The sequence below is a fragment of the Echinococcus granulosus genome, assembly GCF_000524195.1.
Source record: "Echinococcus granulosus chromosome Unknown EG_S00054, whole genome shotgun sequence".
Classification (NCBI taxonomy): Eukaryota; Metazoa; Platyhelminthes; class Cestoda; order Cyclophyllidea; family Taeniidae; genus Echinococcus; species Echinococcus granulosus.
In genome coordinates, this window is record NW_020170434.1 from 189294 (window position 1) to 204170 (window position 14877).

A 14877-nucleotide genomic window follows, 5' to 3' on the forward strand; every position below is an offset into this window, starting at 1 on the left:
GGGACCAGACTGGTCTGTGCAAAGAGAGGCGCAGACACACATAGACACCTCAAATCATTATCGTCAATGCGTTGGAACCTAAAATTGACTGTGAATTGAAAATGATAATACCGATGTCTGCCTAGAAAGGCGAGATTATCGCCAATGGGAAAGCTGAGAAAATTTATAATTTTTCCATTTTGCAATTGAGTCAGTAGAAGTTCTTTTTGTAAATCTTACGATCCTCATAAAATCGTCAGCAATGTTACAATCTTGCACTTCTTGATTTAATTTCATGAAAATTCTTCAGTACCTAACTTGGATTGAAATACATCCAGTGTGATTTCGTTGGGGCCAGTGGTTAAGTTTTTTGAGCGAGAGAGATCTGAAAATCCCTGAAGTCTATTTGACGGACGCCCAAACTGGTTTATACAAATGAGACACTTAAGCTTATCCTGGCTATAAGTCTTTCGTCTTCCGGAGCATTTCACATCCTCAGGTTGTTCATACATATGATGCTTCATTCACTAGAGAAAGTCTTGCTGCATCGAATCGTGTCAGAAGTAGAAGGGCTTAGAACAGTAAAATACACACGGGATGTGCTTTATCTAATGAATTTTACCCTTAAGACTAGGGTGGGACAGGTGGCAAATTAAAAGCATCTTTTATGAGTCAACTGCGCCTTGAATCTGCCTGCCTTTAGCTCGCCTTCCACCAAAGCAAGCAGTATAAATTGCTCCATATCGAAACCTTCTTCCATTTACGTAAAAATGCTTATTCTGATCGTCATTTAAAAATGAACAATCGTAAATAATTAATAATGATAGCAGTGATTGCACGGAGATTTTGAATTGGCGATTTTCAGAGCCCCAGAGGTGAAATTTTACACTAGAACGCCTACTTATTAAATTTAAGTACAACGCCAATATTTTTTAAAGTCCCGCACAGGAACTTGTGCCCCATTTTGCTGGTCTATTATAATAATTAGCATGCCTAAGCACCTTTGTCCCTGCAGAAACGGAGGTTGTCTTTATGCCTAAGCAAAATAATAGTGATCATCCATAGTTTCCATAACTGCAGTAGCCTAGAAGTAATGGGGGTATGCATCCATAACCTGAGTGCGGTCGTGCAAATGTCAAATCATTTTAATGGGTACTTAAGGCGCCTAGCATCTCGAGAAGAAACCGTTTACAGCGCTTTGGCATGGATTGTTCCCATAATTCTCAAAAAAAGTTTTTTTTTTTGGAAAAAGTGGAAAACCCAAACTATTTAAGTGTTCATGTGATGAGATCGGTGAATAAAAAGCAAATATTTTGGATGATTTCATTTTAATAAAAATAATAACTTCAATTAACGATTAAAAATTGCGTAAAAATAAAAGTTTAATTCCCTCTATCTGAGTCATTTATCGTGATGTGTGTTTGTCTCAATTGACGCCTTTCTGGTGGCAAGCGGTCAGTTCAAGCGAACGTCAGCGATTTCTGACGAGAAATTGAAAAGTTTTCACCCCTTACCGACACAAACCCTTGACACAATGTGAGATTTTGTGTGCTAGGCGGTCTGCTCGACCCAAAGGTCTGAAGCCGGAAATGCAGGAGGGGTGCAACAAGGAAAATATTTTAACATAGGCATGTAATTCGTTTTATAATTAATGGGCCAAATTTCTTCCCCTTTTCTCCGTTGCGCTACTAGGATGCGCAAATGGCGGACACGTTTCCTTTCCTGCATTGAAAAGCGGAAAAATTTTGCTATTTCTACTCCCAGCAAAAATGGCAATCCCGACATCTAAAGTGTTCCTGCTTTCTTGTTTTTGTGTACAGTAATGAAAACACATTCCTACTCTGCTGGCCTTCTCACGAAATCTAATGACTCCTTTCCCAATTTGATAGATGGAGGCAAACGAAGTTCCCTCCTCCCACGCCCAATGCTACTGCGGACGGTCATTCTTACACCGAATCTGTTGCCAGTGCGGGTAGGTCAAACTACTCTAGAAAAATTCCGAGATTAAACTGATGATGGAGAGGTCTCCTGCCGTGTTGCGGAGACTCTCTCCTTCCAGAACAGTTTGCTCGACTCAGGAGTGGGTAGCCGAGAAAAAATGTCAAAGTCATGTCATAGCCTCGCTTCCCTCCTGCCGCATTCTGAGTGTCATGGATGTCTGCGCCCGGTGCAAGACAAACGTGATTAACGCGACTTTTGTTAATTCGCCCTAGTCAGTAGTACTTGGACTTGATGGGCCTCGGTTATCTCATTGAAGCAGGACGTCACTAATACGTGACATATGGTCACTGCCTGATTTTAACTGTTGGGTGCAACAAATCGCACCCCAAGGAGATTGGTTTAAAAGGGTAGAGAAAAATGTGTCACCGAGACAAAAGCAATTAACAAGTTGTATTCTCTATAGTGAAATAGAAAGGAAAATTGGAGTCGTCTTGAGCAAACTTTGCGGTTCAGTAATTGCAACGGCGATGGGTAAACAAATGTGTGTTTCTATTAGCTATGAGACCGTAAAGAAGGCCACCACATAGCACTACAAGGTCAACAAACTATTGCGTGCGTTTTTAACCACGCAGATGCACTGCCTGAAAGAAGGTATCCCCATACAGCTTCCACGAGCACGTCCTAGAAAGCATGTGCATTCCACCACGGTGTGTATATCTCGTGCGCAGAAATGACATTCAAAAGATCGCCTTTACTTCGGCTTTTTTTCAGCGCATAACAAACCAGAAATAAAATTCCGATTTCTGAATTTTTAACGTTGTCGACTCTGTTGAACGCAAAGGGCAAATGATGTAAGACAACTGTTACGAGAGAGTGAAAAAAAAATATGGGGAAGTATGACTAAATTTCAAGCACTTTTAACGGAACTTTCTGTATTACATTTTAGGCGTCGTGAGATCAATCTCAGCACTGATACATGTGCGTATTCAAACATCTTCCTAGTTGATTTGACAAATGACACTTAATCAAAATATAAAAAAATCTGAATTTGCTTTGGCAATCATAATTTAGAAATAGCAAATAAAATCTCTTACATAGCCAAAATTTGTTTTGAAGAAGACACCCTAGTTGATAAGGAAAATGAAATTGTTTTTAAGAGCTGACTCCTCTAATTAAGAAACATTAGAGCATGCAATTGTAAAAAATTAATTATGTTTATCATGTGCATTTATGAGAAGCCTAAATTTGAATTTCTCTTTATCTTGATGCCTCTATTTAATTGCTAGAATTCCTCCGGGTAAAAATATTGCTTACAAAGAGGGAGAGGAGCCAGAGCAGATGAAACGAAATTTCCACGAGTCGAAAAGACCCACCTTCCTCTACCCATGCTGTTGTGACGAGAAGGGGTTGTGAATTTATTGCCAAATTTCTATAGACCGTTTCTTTCCTCCATGCGCCTTTTTTTAGTCCACAAGTGGCCAATCGCGTATTCGGAGTCGGCCTACTGCGACCTTGAGGTGTGACATAATTATTAATTTTCTGGGAGGGGTATTTAGAAGAAAGTGCGGCTTAAATTTTTGATGAGAACCTGTCAAAATGTTAAATGAATAAACCCTCATATTCTTGGGTTTCAAATTCTAGTCTGCAATTCACCCCTTTCACACGGAGCGGTGATGTGCCCACTTAACTCCACGGAAGCGAAATGTAAACAATACAAATTTAATGGGTAATCGCAGCGTGATCTTTTCATAAATTCCTACAAAAGCAACAATGACGGGTAGGATTTTAACGCAGCAGCAGCGTTGCAGGACCGATGGCAAGTAGCATTCCCCCGCCTTGACATTCCATGCCAATCACAGGGCACTTGAAATGTGAAAAACAACCCATTCCACGGTGAAAGCGAGAACCATTTTCCGGATAGTTCACATATGAGGGGAGAAAACGGATTTGGAATGTTCTATTTTGTTTGGGGAATTTTGTAGTAGGTCAGTATGGGATGGGATGAAGGAAATAGGATTATATAACATCAGCATAAAACAGTCTACATAATAAGTCGCACCGTGGTGTCAAACAATTAGGGATATATAACGACATTTTCAAAGAAAAAGGGTCTAAAAATCCGCCCTTATCTTTCAAAAACTGCCGAAGTATTGCTAAATTAAGTCAATGCGTAGATTGTCTAGTTTTGGTTTAAAAACGAAGGTTTAAAAACTTTTGTGACTTAAAAGTCCCAGTTCCTCCACTAAATATGGCTCTTTAACTGAATAAAAGAGGAGCAGCAATCGGTTGTGTGCCGAAGGTCTCAATCTGATTGGTAGAGAGCGAACAATCCTTTGTCTCCTAGCCCACTTGAGCATCCCATGTCAGGTGCTTAAGGCTTCTAAATAAAGCAAAGCAGCCCCAACACCAGAGCTCTAAGAGTACTTCTTTATCCAGCTCTCTTCATTGTTTTGACCTTACTTAATCCGTTTGAAAGGCAAATTTGACATAAGCTGCTTCACGAACCACCAGCTCGTGTTATAAGTTACCTTGCCTTGACAAATAAAGTAAAGAAGAAATGCCGGACAGCTACCAAATTGGAATGCCTTATAGTTCCAACTCGTTCCATGGTCGAGAGCACTCAAGTATCCTTTGCCTATAGTGTCGTAAATCACTCCAAAATCTAGTGGCCACACCGCCGGTGGTCAGCCTGCGAATGTCTTTTGGACAGTTCAAGCCAACTGTACTTTTATTGTGCCAAGTCAACCACCCAAAAGAATACTCCAAATTCCGCATAAATTGCGCACTCGCAGTAAAACAAAATGTGCTTTTCTCACTATAAGTCCAATCATGAGTCCATTCATAGAAGCCAGGAAAATTAATTGATACCATTTAAAATCATTCCTCTACCTTTGTGGTAAAATTAAATTTTTTATACGAGAAAAAAGAATTTTGGATTTAACCAATAAATAGTGAGAATGCTAAACAACCAATCAGCGTTGAGGTGATTGCTTATTTCACACTCGGACAGAGTTTATCGTGTTCATGACTCGGCTGGCTTGAAAGACTCTCCTTTTCAAATTTGTTGACTAATAAAGTAGGTGAAGTTAGTAAATCCTGCAGCAAGACCGTCTAATGTCGGGGCAACAAATTCCCTTTTAAGTGCCGCCTGTTCGATTGGATAATTTTGTGTCCACCTCCTTAAATACCAGAAAAAATTTCCTTTTAGTATGCTATTTTTAAGCCATATTTTAACCCAAAAGCTGGTTGAACGATTCGCAAACAGAATGGGATAGGAAAGGTGGGTGGTTATGATTTCATCTCGCCACAGAGGGGATGGTAGTAAATGGTGCATAGGAGGGAGAATTCTTGTTGAGCCTGTTAAAGGGGAGGCTAAAGGAGCCAATTTCTAAAAGGAATTGCTTTTAATCCTTCTACAATATTTTTAGCCAGTGTTGTGGAATTTTTGGACCTCCGACTGTATTGCGTCTCCTGACATTTTGAAGCGGCCGTGTAAATGAAATGGAAGAAGTCGCATAGCGCTCGTATCAGACGGGTTAGAACATATCCTAGCTTTTTTTGGAAGTAAAAATTAGCACTTTTTTCCAGAATTTTGTAGCAAGCAGTTGCTTCAAATAATATCCTTTTAGGTGATACATGGGCCGTTAAAATCAGCCTCGTGGACGTGGGGATCTCATTAGGTCCCAAGGATGAGACAAACGCCGAGTCTTTCTCATCCATATGACTTTGGTGTTTTATACGACTTTTTTTTTCTTCCCACACTATACGAATATGGGACGTCTTCTTCTAACCAAGCTTCATGATCTGGCACTTTGGAACCGAAGATGAAAGGGGGCAAATAGGGTGAACAATATTGCACCAGTCTGCCTCATTGCCAATCAAAAGTCCACCTATTGCAGCAAAAGTTCACAATGCTATTAAAAGCGGTGAAGTGTTACGCTGGAATTACAAAAATGTCGACTTTGTAATGATAGGCTCTTCAAATCAGGATGCTCTAACGCCCTAAGGAGAAAATAAACCATTACAATGTCACAAAAGTCTTACATGTCAAGAAGTGGGTACTCCACCTCATTTTTGATCAAGAAGAGAGCAAACACCCTTACCACCTTAGCAGTTTGGATTCAGATGCAAGTGGATGCAATCAAAAACTTAGAAAGTACAGATGTCACATATATGTGACACCGGGTTCAAACGCGTTTCTAGCTTATCTAATGGCAAAGAAAGGAATTGTTGGGAAAACCCATTAGCGGAAAGGAAACTAACTTTTTGATTTAAAAACCCTTTTGTCATTTTAAAACAAGCCTAGAGAAAGTACAAACGGTAATATTGGATGTGGCTGCCACGCAGGAGGTTTTAAGCCTGCCGAATTCAATTACGTGGTGTCATTGACTAGATAGACCGAGGACTTCAATCCCTTTTGTCACTGTGAAGAAATTTTGCATTTTTATTCAAAAACAAAGCAAACTTACCACTCGGACCAAAGGGCCACGCACCAGTTACCTCCGAAATGTCGTGGTACATGTTTACAAATCGCGGCATTGGATGAAGGCTGTCAGTTTATCCTCCCCTTAAGGCAAGCAGCTCTGAGTATCGAAAGATTGTCCACTCTCTCCGGGTATGTCTGTGTGCATGCTGTTGGTGTCAGGGTAGCCCCGAGCCGTTAAAGGCTGACCAATGAGCTGCACTGGTGGAATCGCGCAGCCTGCATTTGGACCACGCCTGTGCCAAGAGCTAACGGCCCGGTTGGCATGCAAAGTCAAGCTGAGGGACTTCTTTCCTACTCTCTTGACAGGCTGTCATGGGAGAGCACAGCGTGGCGTCTTCAATAATGGAGTCTGTTCAACTCAACAAAGAAAACGCTTTTACGATGCTCAAGGTATTGGCTGTAGGCGGTTTGGATCATCGCAATAAGTAGGATGCTAATGTGTCCTCAGCGAACAGACGAAAGGAGCAAAATTTTCTAAAAAGAACAATTGACGCCCTACAAGTGAGTAAATAGATGTACTTAAACCATTTCAAGGGGTTTGGTGGTTTACAAAATTAAAAAAGGACGAAATTTGACCTTTTGGTTAAATTTACAGATTAAAATTTTTTGCTAATGGTATAAAGCATGGGTTTTCTAAATCTTAAACATTGTTACGAATTCACTTTCCCGTCCTACAAATATTTTTTGAATAACAAAACTATAATACCTAAATTTTGCCTATCCAAATTTAAGAGAGAAGGCAAATCAGATGATCAATGATTTCTAAATTTCTACTGAAGTAAATTAAGTAGGTGGTATATTGTGCGCAACTCTTTCTCTGGTGTGGTCTTACGACTATGATTTTAAAGAAGAAAATCCTTTAACAGGTTTCTGAAGAGTGGTAATATGTTTGATACCCACGAGACAAGGTTAAGCACACAAATTTGTTTATTTGAAAGTTAATGAGTAAGGCCAACAAATTGAATTCAGGGTATGTACAAATCACAAACATCCAAGTTTTGCGCCAAATGCGCCCTTATTAAAGTCGTCTCTATCACATTGCTAAATTTGCTATGATTACCCAAAGCCTTGAGTTTTTAAACGCCTAACAATTTGAGATTTTAATTAATCTCCATCATGCTAAAATGAATTGCTTCGACTGCCCGCAAAAGTGTTACTATTCGAATTGCAGTCGTACCACTTTTAAACTATTTTAAATTTCATATTTTAAACGCAAACATAAAATGCAGAGGTAGGAGAATGGCTAATCTTTTAAAAAATACAAATACACCTAAATCGCCTAAGAATTGGTGACAAGTAGTTTGGTTCATGTGCTTACACTGGAAAAAAAGTATTGCATTACAAAACTCGGACCTACGTGCATTTTCTCCCCCAATTTTTTGATAGACGTTTGGTGGCTAAATGTCGATTACTCACTGCTGGAGACGGCATTTTGCGGAGTAATACGTTACTCAATTAAATTAAGTAGCACTTGTTTGGCTGAATTTTGATCTTTACAAGTTCAATCTTAGGTATTCGGCAAGTCGTGATGAGATGGAGTATTTTACTATTATTTTTTATGATTTATTCTATCTTTGAGACTTTACACAATATTTTAGCATTTAGTTAACACGTTTCTTACTAACTTTACATATATGTGACGAGTCCACATTATCACTTTAGTATAACTAGTTACACCAAATGTGAACGTCACATTTTCCAGAATTAAAGACGGTTTTTATGTAATTGCATAGCAGTTTTTTTCACTGATCTCTATAGTGCTAACTGTTTCTAGTGAGGAAGCCATTTTCGACCACCTTCATGGTATTTCATGCAGGTAGGGCTCAGATGCAAAGGTTGTTTGGCCTTGAGTGAAAAAATTAGGGCGACCACTTCTTCATGCAGGCCAACACAAACACAAGGCAGCATTTTCTTGCGGTCTGGCAATGCCACATCCCAAAGGCGTATGACATACGTAATAGGTGGATAATTAGGCTGTAGAGGCTTCTTCTTTCCGTTAGCGTTGCAATACAGCAGCCAATTCTCATCACAAGCCAAACATCAGATGAGCTGAAGTGCATAGTCTGTTTCTACGGACTTAAAAGAAAGAGAAAAAAAGGATAACAGCTTTTATGTTTATCACCTGTCGTTAGTGCAAGGCATGAAACATCCATTTGTTCAGCAAGATTTCACAACTTCACCTCTTTTGTTAATGTGGGTGCAAGAGAGTTAATTCATCCTTCATGCCCAGAAATGCCCTCAGTCGAGTTCTGGACACGTTATCCCGAAAGTCTTAATTCAGACCGAGGAATCTGAAGTCTTCTCAAATGTGCTGCATCCGTTTTTGATGTTTTCGCCACAGGAACTTGACAACTGAAGGCATTTCTAAACGAGGTATTCCAGACACGCATTACCGCCTACCAAATACCGCACCTCCCAAAATTGGCCTTCCCAGATGCGACAAGAGTCTGCCGTCAACCAACACTTAACGATACATGAGGTTAAACAAAGAGGAAAGTGGCACAAGGCACTCCCAAAGCCTACCGCTGCCCAATGTGGCACCTCTTACCTCTCCTCCACAATGCTTGCGTGTGTAAATAATAGCATACGCTATTCATGTGCCTCTTTGTAACAACACACATGCACAGAGCACACGGAGCTTTTCACAGTCACCTCACACAAGGGGTCAACACATATCCGGGATGCTTGAAGCAACTTTTCTGAGGCTCCATACCTATTACGCAACTGTAGTGACCTGGTACTGTGTTTAACTGTGTAGACGCTTCAGCTTTGCCGTAAAAGTACTTGTTGACATGACTACCTCGCTACCTACTGTGAAATTGCAGATGTTCATCAAGATAAGCCGCTGTGCTCTACGGCAAAATTTGTCCACCAGGAACAAAGCGGCTGCTCTGGGGTGCTTAGCTGAGGAGGGAACTCGCCCTTCCTCCCACTGAGTTAGACGCACACACTTGACTCCACTGAAGTCTCTTGTGCGCTCTCGGATCTTACACCTTCGTTAGGCATAAAGCTAAAATATCACCATGGCTGTTACAAACACCCAAGCGTTCACTGTTCCTGTTGTTGTTCCCTCATTTCATCTAGCTTACCGTTGTTTAGAACAGACTTGCCCAAGGCAGACCGTCTGCTTTGGCAATATTTGTGAACAGGGAGCGAAGGAGGCATGCATACGTTTTAATTGTGAGTCCGTAAAATCCATAGTCCCAGTTTGATGTGAATGTCTTGATACGACCTTCTTGTTGAGGAGCTCGGAAGATACGGCATAACCACTACCTCTCCCAGTCCATGCAAACTTGTACACACACGGTGGACCCGACTTTGCTGACCCCTTGAGGTCACTCCTCCGAATAGCCAGACAACACATGACCCGCGGTTGAGAGGCTGACTTTTATGACTCCATGGGTGGTCATTTCACTCGATATCATCCAAGGTTGCATGAAGACTCTATCTGTCTGATTGGCTGGATTACGATGAACACTGTCCTCTTTAAACTTCACAAAATTCTTAGCTCCATCCTTAAATGTCAAATCACAAAAGTGAGCTTTTTAAGGCAGCGTGGGGTAGGAGATAGTGTCACCATTTCGACTTTCCGTATGACGTGCTAACCAGCGTCGTATTGACATGGCATTGTCTGGCGCACAATTACTTGTCGCAACGGGTTCGAGCTATGTTACTTTATTCCTCGAATTTATTCATAAACAATACAACTGGACTAAAAGTAGATAAATTTCGCTTTTTGTTGACTATAATACTACTGTTACCAATATCGCAAAGATAGCGCAGGCTCACAAGGGGATTTTTCGACTCAAACTCAGCGCCACAAATTTGTGGCATACATGCTTTAGTAATTTATTTAATCACACGAGCTTGATTGGGACTTAAACGGCTTGCATAAAGTGAATTTTTTGTTCTGCTAATCAGAGATCTTGGTCATTTTAACACAACTACTTATGCTAAATACTGTTTGATAATTTGTGGTTGTTTAAAAAACTTGGACTGGTGAGCACATTTATAAACACCTGATTGGTCCAATATCCCAGATGGAAGTTGATTTTTTTCAGTTACTGCGCCACGTGCTTTTAGTGCGAATGTGGTGAGGCAATTTGCTTGCACCTGATTCGTGGATGGGAGCAACCAATAGCAGAGCTGTATGTCATTCGGCACACGGTGATTGGTTACTACCGGCAGAGCCATCCAGTGAGCTCCCAGGTAAACATAAGACCCCGCGTACCGCGACGCATCACTTGGTGCGCGTGCGGGTCAGCAGTGGTTGCGTACGCCTGTCGTTACAATCCCCAATTAACACGAGCGCATACTTTGTTTCTCAGCCTTCTCTTTTCATCTCTCGTCTTTTCATTCCTAACCAAGAGTCATGGGAACTCTTATTTCCAAGCCTCGCAGCGGTGATAATCCACCCAAGAAGATTCCTACACGAACCTACAGTGGAAGTAGTGTGAACAAGAAGCCCAAACTGTTTAAAGCTCTCTCCAAACGCAAGGATGAAACGGCAAGGAAGTCTGCTACTCTTCAGCCAACCAGAACTGGGGATAACCTCCAAGTGCCCTCCGAAGCTGCCACAGAACCGATTTTGGTTTCTGCAGCCTCTTGCGAAGTACGATCATCCCCTGTTGTCCTCGAATGTCGAACTCCCGGAGTTGCTGATGGAAAGGTGGCTCAGGAGCCCGCAGCTCCGACGAAGGATGCCATTCCCGTGAAGGCTGATTCCATTTTGAAGGAGGAAGAGGCGGAGACACCTGCCAAGATAGAAAAACATCCTACAGGATCTGAGGAACAGACTGTGGTTGAGAACGCCGATGCTATTGCGCAGGAAGTCGCGGACGAGGTGATTGAGGGTTCTATGAAAGTAATTGAAAAGGAGGTGGTGGAAGTGGAAAAGGAAGTCTCTCCAAAAGACATTGAGGAACCAAAATCACAGATGGAGGAGTGCCAAAGCAAAGGCGAGTTTGATGAACCCGAACCTGAGCCCATTAACGAGGTAGTTCGTGACCATCAGGAATCCGAGGTCGCCGAAATTTTGGTGAACGAGGCTCTTAACGCTGGAGTTGAGGCTGAAGCTGCGGAGAAGCAGGCTGCTCTTTCAGCACCCATAGATGGTGAGCAACCAGGATCAAGCCTAGAGGAACAACGTCCGCAGTCCTCCGATCAAAGCTCTGATTATGTGGAAGCCCTACAACAGAGCCAGTCGGTTAGCGAAGCCTTTGGAGACCCTAACGAGGTTAGCGATGGAACAAAGAATATAGAAGTGGCCTGTCTCAATGACAAGACCAGGGATGGTGAATTAAAAGACGTTCCAGAGGATGAAAAGCATGAAGTTGACGTCAAAACCGAAGAAATTGCTCCCGAAGGAGAGGATGTTATTCCACCCGACAATAGTATTCTAAATGGTCATGATGAAGTGCAGCACGGAGACGATGCGGGTGCTGACAAAGACGGATGTTTGGAAGGTGGTCCTGAATCCGACCCGACTGCTACATCGAAGGCCTCCGTTGGCGAAGATGTTGAGCATAACAAGTCGACAGCAGTTTAGGAATGAAGAACAATCAAGACGGCAAGTTCTGTTCTGGGGCTAGTCATCCACTAATCCTCCTCCTCCTCTCTCTCCAACCCAAACCCTTTTTTCGTTCTTCTGCCAATCTCTCCCTCATTTATTTTTCATTTTTCATTCGACCACCACCACCTTTTGAAGCATGCAAAGCAATCTACAGAGTTTGGCCTATGCTGTTTCCATTTTTTTGAACAATTGTAACAGCTATTTAATTTTGTATTAACCCAAAAAAGCTGAACTTCCAAATGCGGATAGTCTCTCTCCCCCTTGTCCCCTTCCTCTCCCCCCACTCCTCCATCTATCTACAGGCCTTATTGTGTAAACATTTATTTCTGTCAAAATTAAATCCCTCTTATTATTTATCCCCTTTGTTTTATTTTTCCTTCTGAAAATGTGGTTTCCCTTCCGTCGGTTTCGCTCTCATGTGAGCGACCTTCAAATTGAGGGGAATTTGTCACCTGGTTGGCGCACGTGCAGCGATCGATGTTCCCCATCAACCTTGGGGTCCTACCAATGGTGGCCAAGTGGGAGTTATTTCAGGCATATGGAGAGTGCTTTGTCTTCTCCATGACCTCCCTCATGCTCCCACCTCCCTTGTCATTGCATGGCTCGGCGAGCTGTCAATTAAGTTGTGTATGTACGTTCGTTTACTCCTAAAATGGGGGGAAGGGGAGGTCTTGTCACCGTATTGGTGAGGAAGGCGGATGGTGAGGTGGATTTTGCAGACTTCAATAAAGTTGCTTCTAGGAGTGGCTACGACTAGCATTTCTAGGTGTCCCTTGATCACCTCGACCGGTGGCGTGCTTGAAGGCGCGCAAGGCGCCACCCGTGGCGCCTTTCACCGACACTCCGAATCCAGCACCTCCGCAGAGGTGTTTAGATCAGGAGGTGGCATGAATCCCGGAGCTTCCGGCCATTTACTTCCAGGTCGTCGAGGTCGCATGAAAAGGGGGCCAGTCTTCAACCCGCTATGGCGAGAGTGACAAGAGCGGCTTGTCTCTTTCACCAGCCGCATTATGCCTGACTCGACAAGTGATGGAACATAGGTCCAGGAAGGCACAATGACAGGCCATCTATAATTTGTCATGCATAATTTGACCTCATCAACACTGTGGCATAGTCGATTCAGATGGTTTGATTGTGTAAACAAACACAATGACAAGGCTACCAACTGGAAACAAAGGAACTTGTGACAGAGCTGTCATTGCCAAGCCGTGAGTCTTGACTAGGCACGCTCCGATAACAGGCGGAGTTACACACGACGAGGAGGGGGCGGCAGGGAGAGGGAAAGGGCGCATGTGACCAGGACTAAAGTCCTTAGTGCCGGTGAATTTTGGCAACAGAAATCACCAGTTTTAGCGTCAAAAAGGGGGCTGGATGGAGCCCATTCATTGTCGTAGGGACGTTGCCTCCACGACTAGCTCTTTGGGGGATCTAGCCACACGATGGGCTTATTTTTTCAAGCACTGCATCCAGTGATGCATGCAAAAGGTGCAAATCTAAACCGGATTTATAAAGATAATTTTTTTTGCCGACAGTGGATTAGGTCACTGTCCTGGTCATCACCTGATTGGTTGATCGAGGGGCAGCTCATGTGGCGCGCTTGTGATCCACCTGAGCGCTGGGGCCCGAGTCACACTAGTCTGCGCAACTCACCCACATGGTCGCGCAAGGTCAGCTGGGTCACAGATACAGTCGGCGAATTGGAGGGTGGGTCACAGACTCCAACTCTGCCCATTGAACCGTAATTGATGCGCCCACAGCCGTGCGTCCTATGAAGCGCTCCACGTTGCAGTTTGTCCTCCTACTCTCTCAAATTAAAAGCAATACATTTTCATTTTTCCTTATCTTCTTCAACATTTTCACCTTTTCAATAGGACTACTTCCAGTGAGTGTAGGTGGACGAGGATGGGGAGGAAGTGTATTGCAGCAAGAGGACGGCAAAGTTGGCCGTAGAGTCCACTTGACACAGGGAATTGAGGCGATGCTGCGGAATAAAGAGCACACGACCAGTAATGATTGAAATCACTTCACCTAAAGCGATGCAGAGTGGCGTGGAGGGAATGGAAGTGTCAAACATTTGGCAGTGAATATGTCACGTTGGGGGCGGTGAACATCAGCCCTTTGTCTTGTGCCACAATGCATCAGCAATGACTGACATGATTCAGAATGGAGGAGTTAGTCACAACTCCACACGTTTAAGACTCGACAACTTCAAAGACTTTGTAACTGTCAGATTTCGTATTGCCTTTGGCACACTTGTCAAACGGGTTACACACAAACGCCACCACTCCGAGTTCTTACCCCCGACTCCGGTGTCACAAGTGAGACACGTGTCATCTCCCTGGACTGGTTGAGCTAAAAACCATGCAGAGCGTTAAAGGCTCGTGGTCTGTAAACAGATGTCATCCACCCTCTTTGCTCGCCAAGTGATCAGCTTGACAGTCATTTCAAGTTTGTACTTACAAGTATGCGATTGCATTCAGGGAGTTTTTTTCCCACGAAGGTGCTGCGTTTTTGGTAGTCATTAGTGAGATGTGAGATCGCATGTCTGTTGGAAGCCACGTAGTCCTTACTCCTCCACGCTTTGATCTTGATTACTCAGGAAGGGATTTATTTTGGCCCGACTTGGATTGACAACACTCGATTCGACTCGGTATGGTAAGCATTTATCCACAGAAATGTGCTCCAATTTGTTGCTGATGCATTTTTCACATGACGCCTCCCTTTTGGCCGTAGAGACATTGCTGACCTACCTAAAGCATTTTCAAATGACAATATCATCACTCGACTCAGTAGCAGAGACGCCGGCAAATGTACATGGAAATACGAACACCAACACAAGATGAAGTGTAATTGATCCCACCCTCCACAGTGGTGATGGGTCCTCGTATTCCTTAAACTT

At 42.9% G+C, this 14877-nt stretch overlaps 1 protein-coding gene across 1 annotated transcript; it reads left to right on the plus strand. All coding sequences in view use genetic code 11, as the record gives it.

The window, feature by feature from the left end:
• Nucleotides 1-10778: 10778 nt before the first annotated feature.
• EGR_06274 (hypothetical protein) lies at nucleotides 10779-11954 on the plus strand (the record flags this gene model as incomplete). Its single annotated transcript, XM_024495523.1, has 1 exon — nucleotides 10779-11954. One exon carries the CDS (start codon nucleotides 10779-10781, stop codon nucleotides 11952-11954), a length of 1176 nt encoding a protein of 391 aa, XP_024350046.1.
• Nucleotides 11955-14877: the final 2923 nt, after the last annotated feature.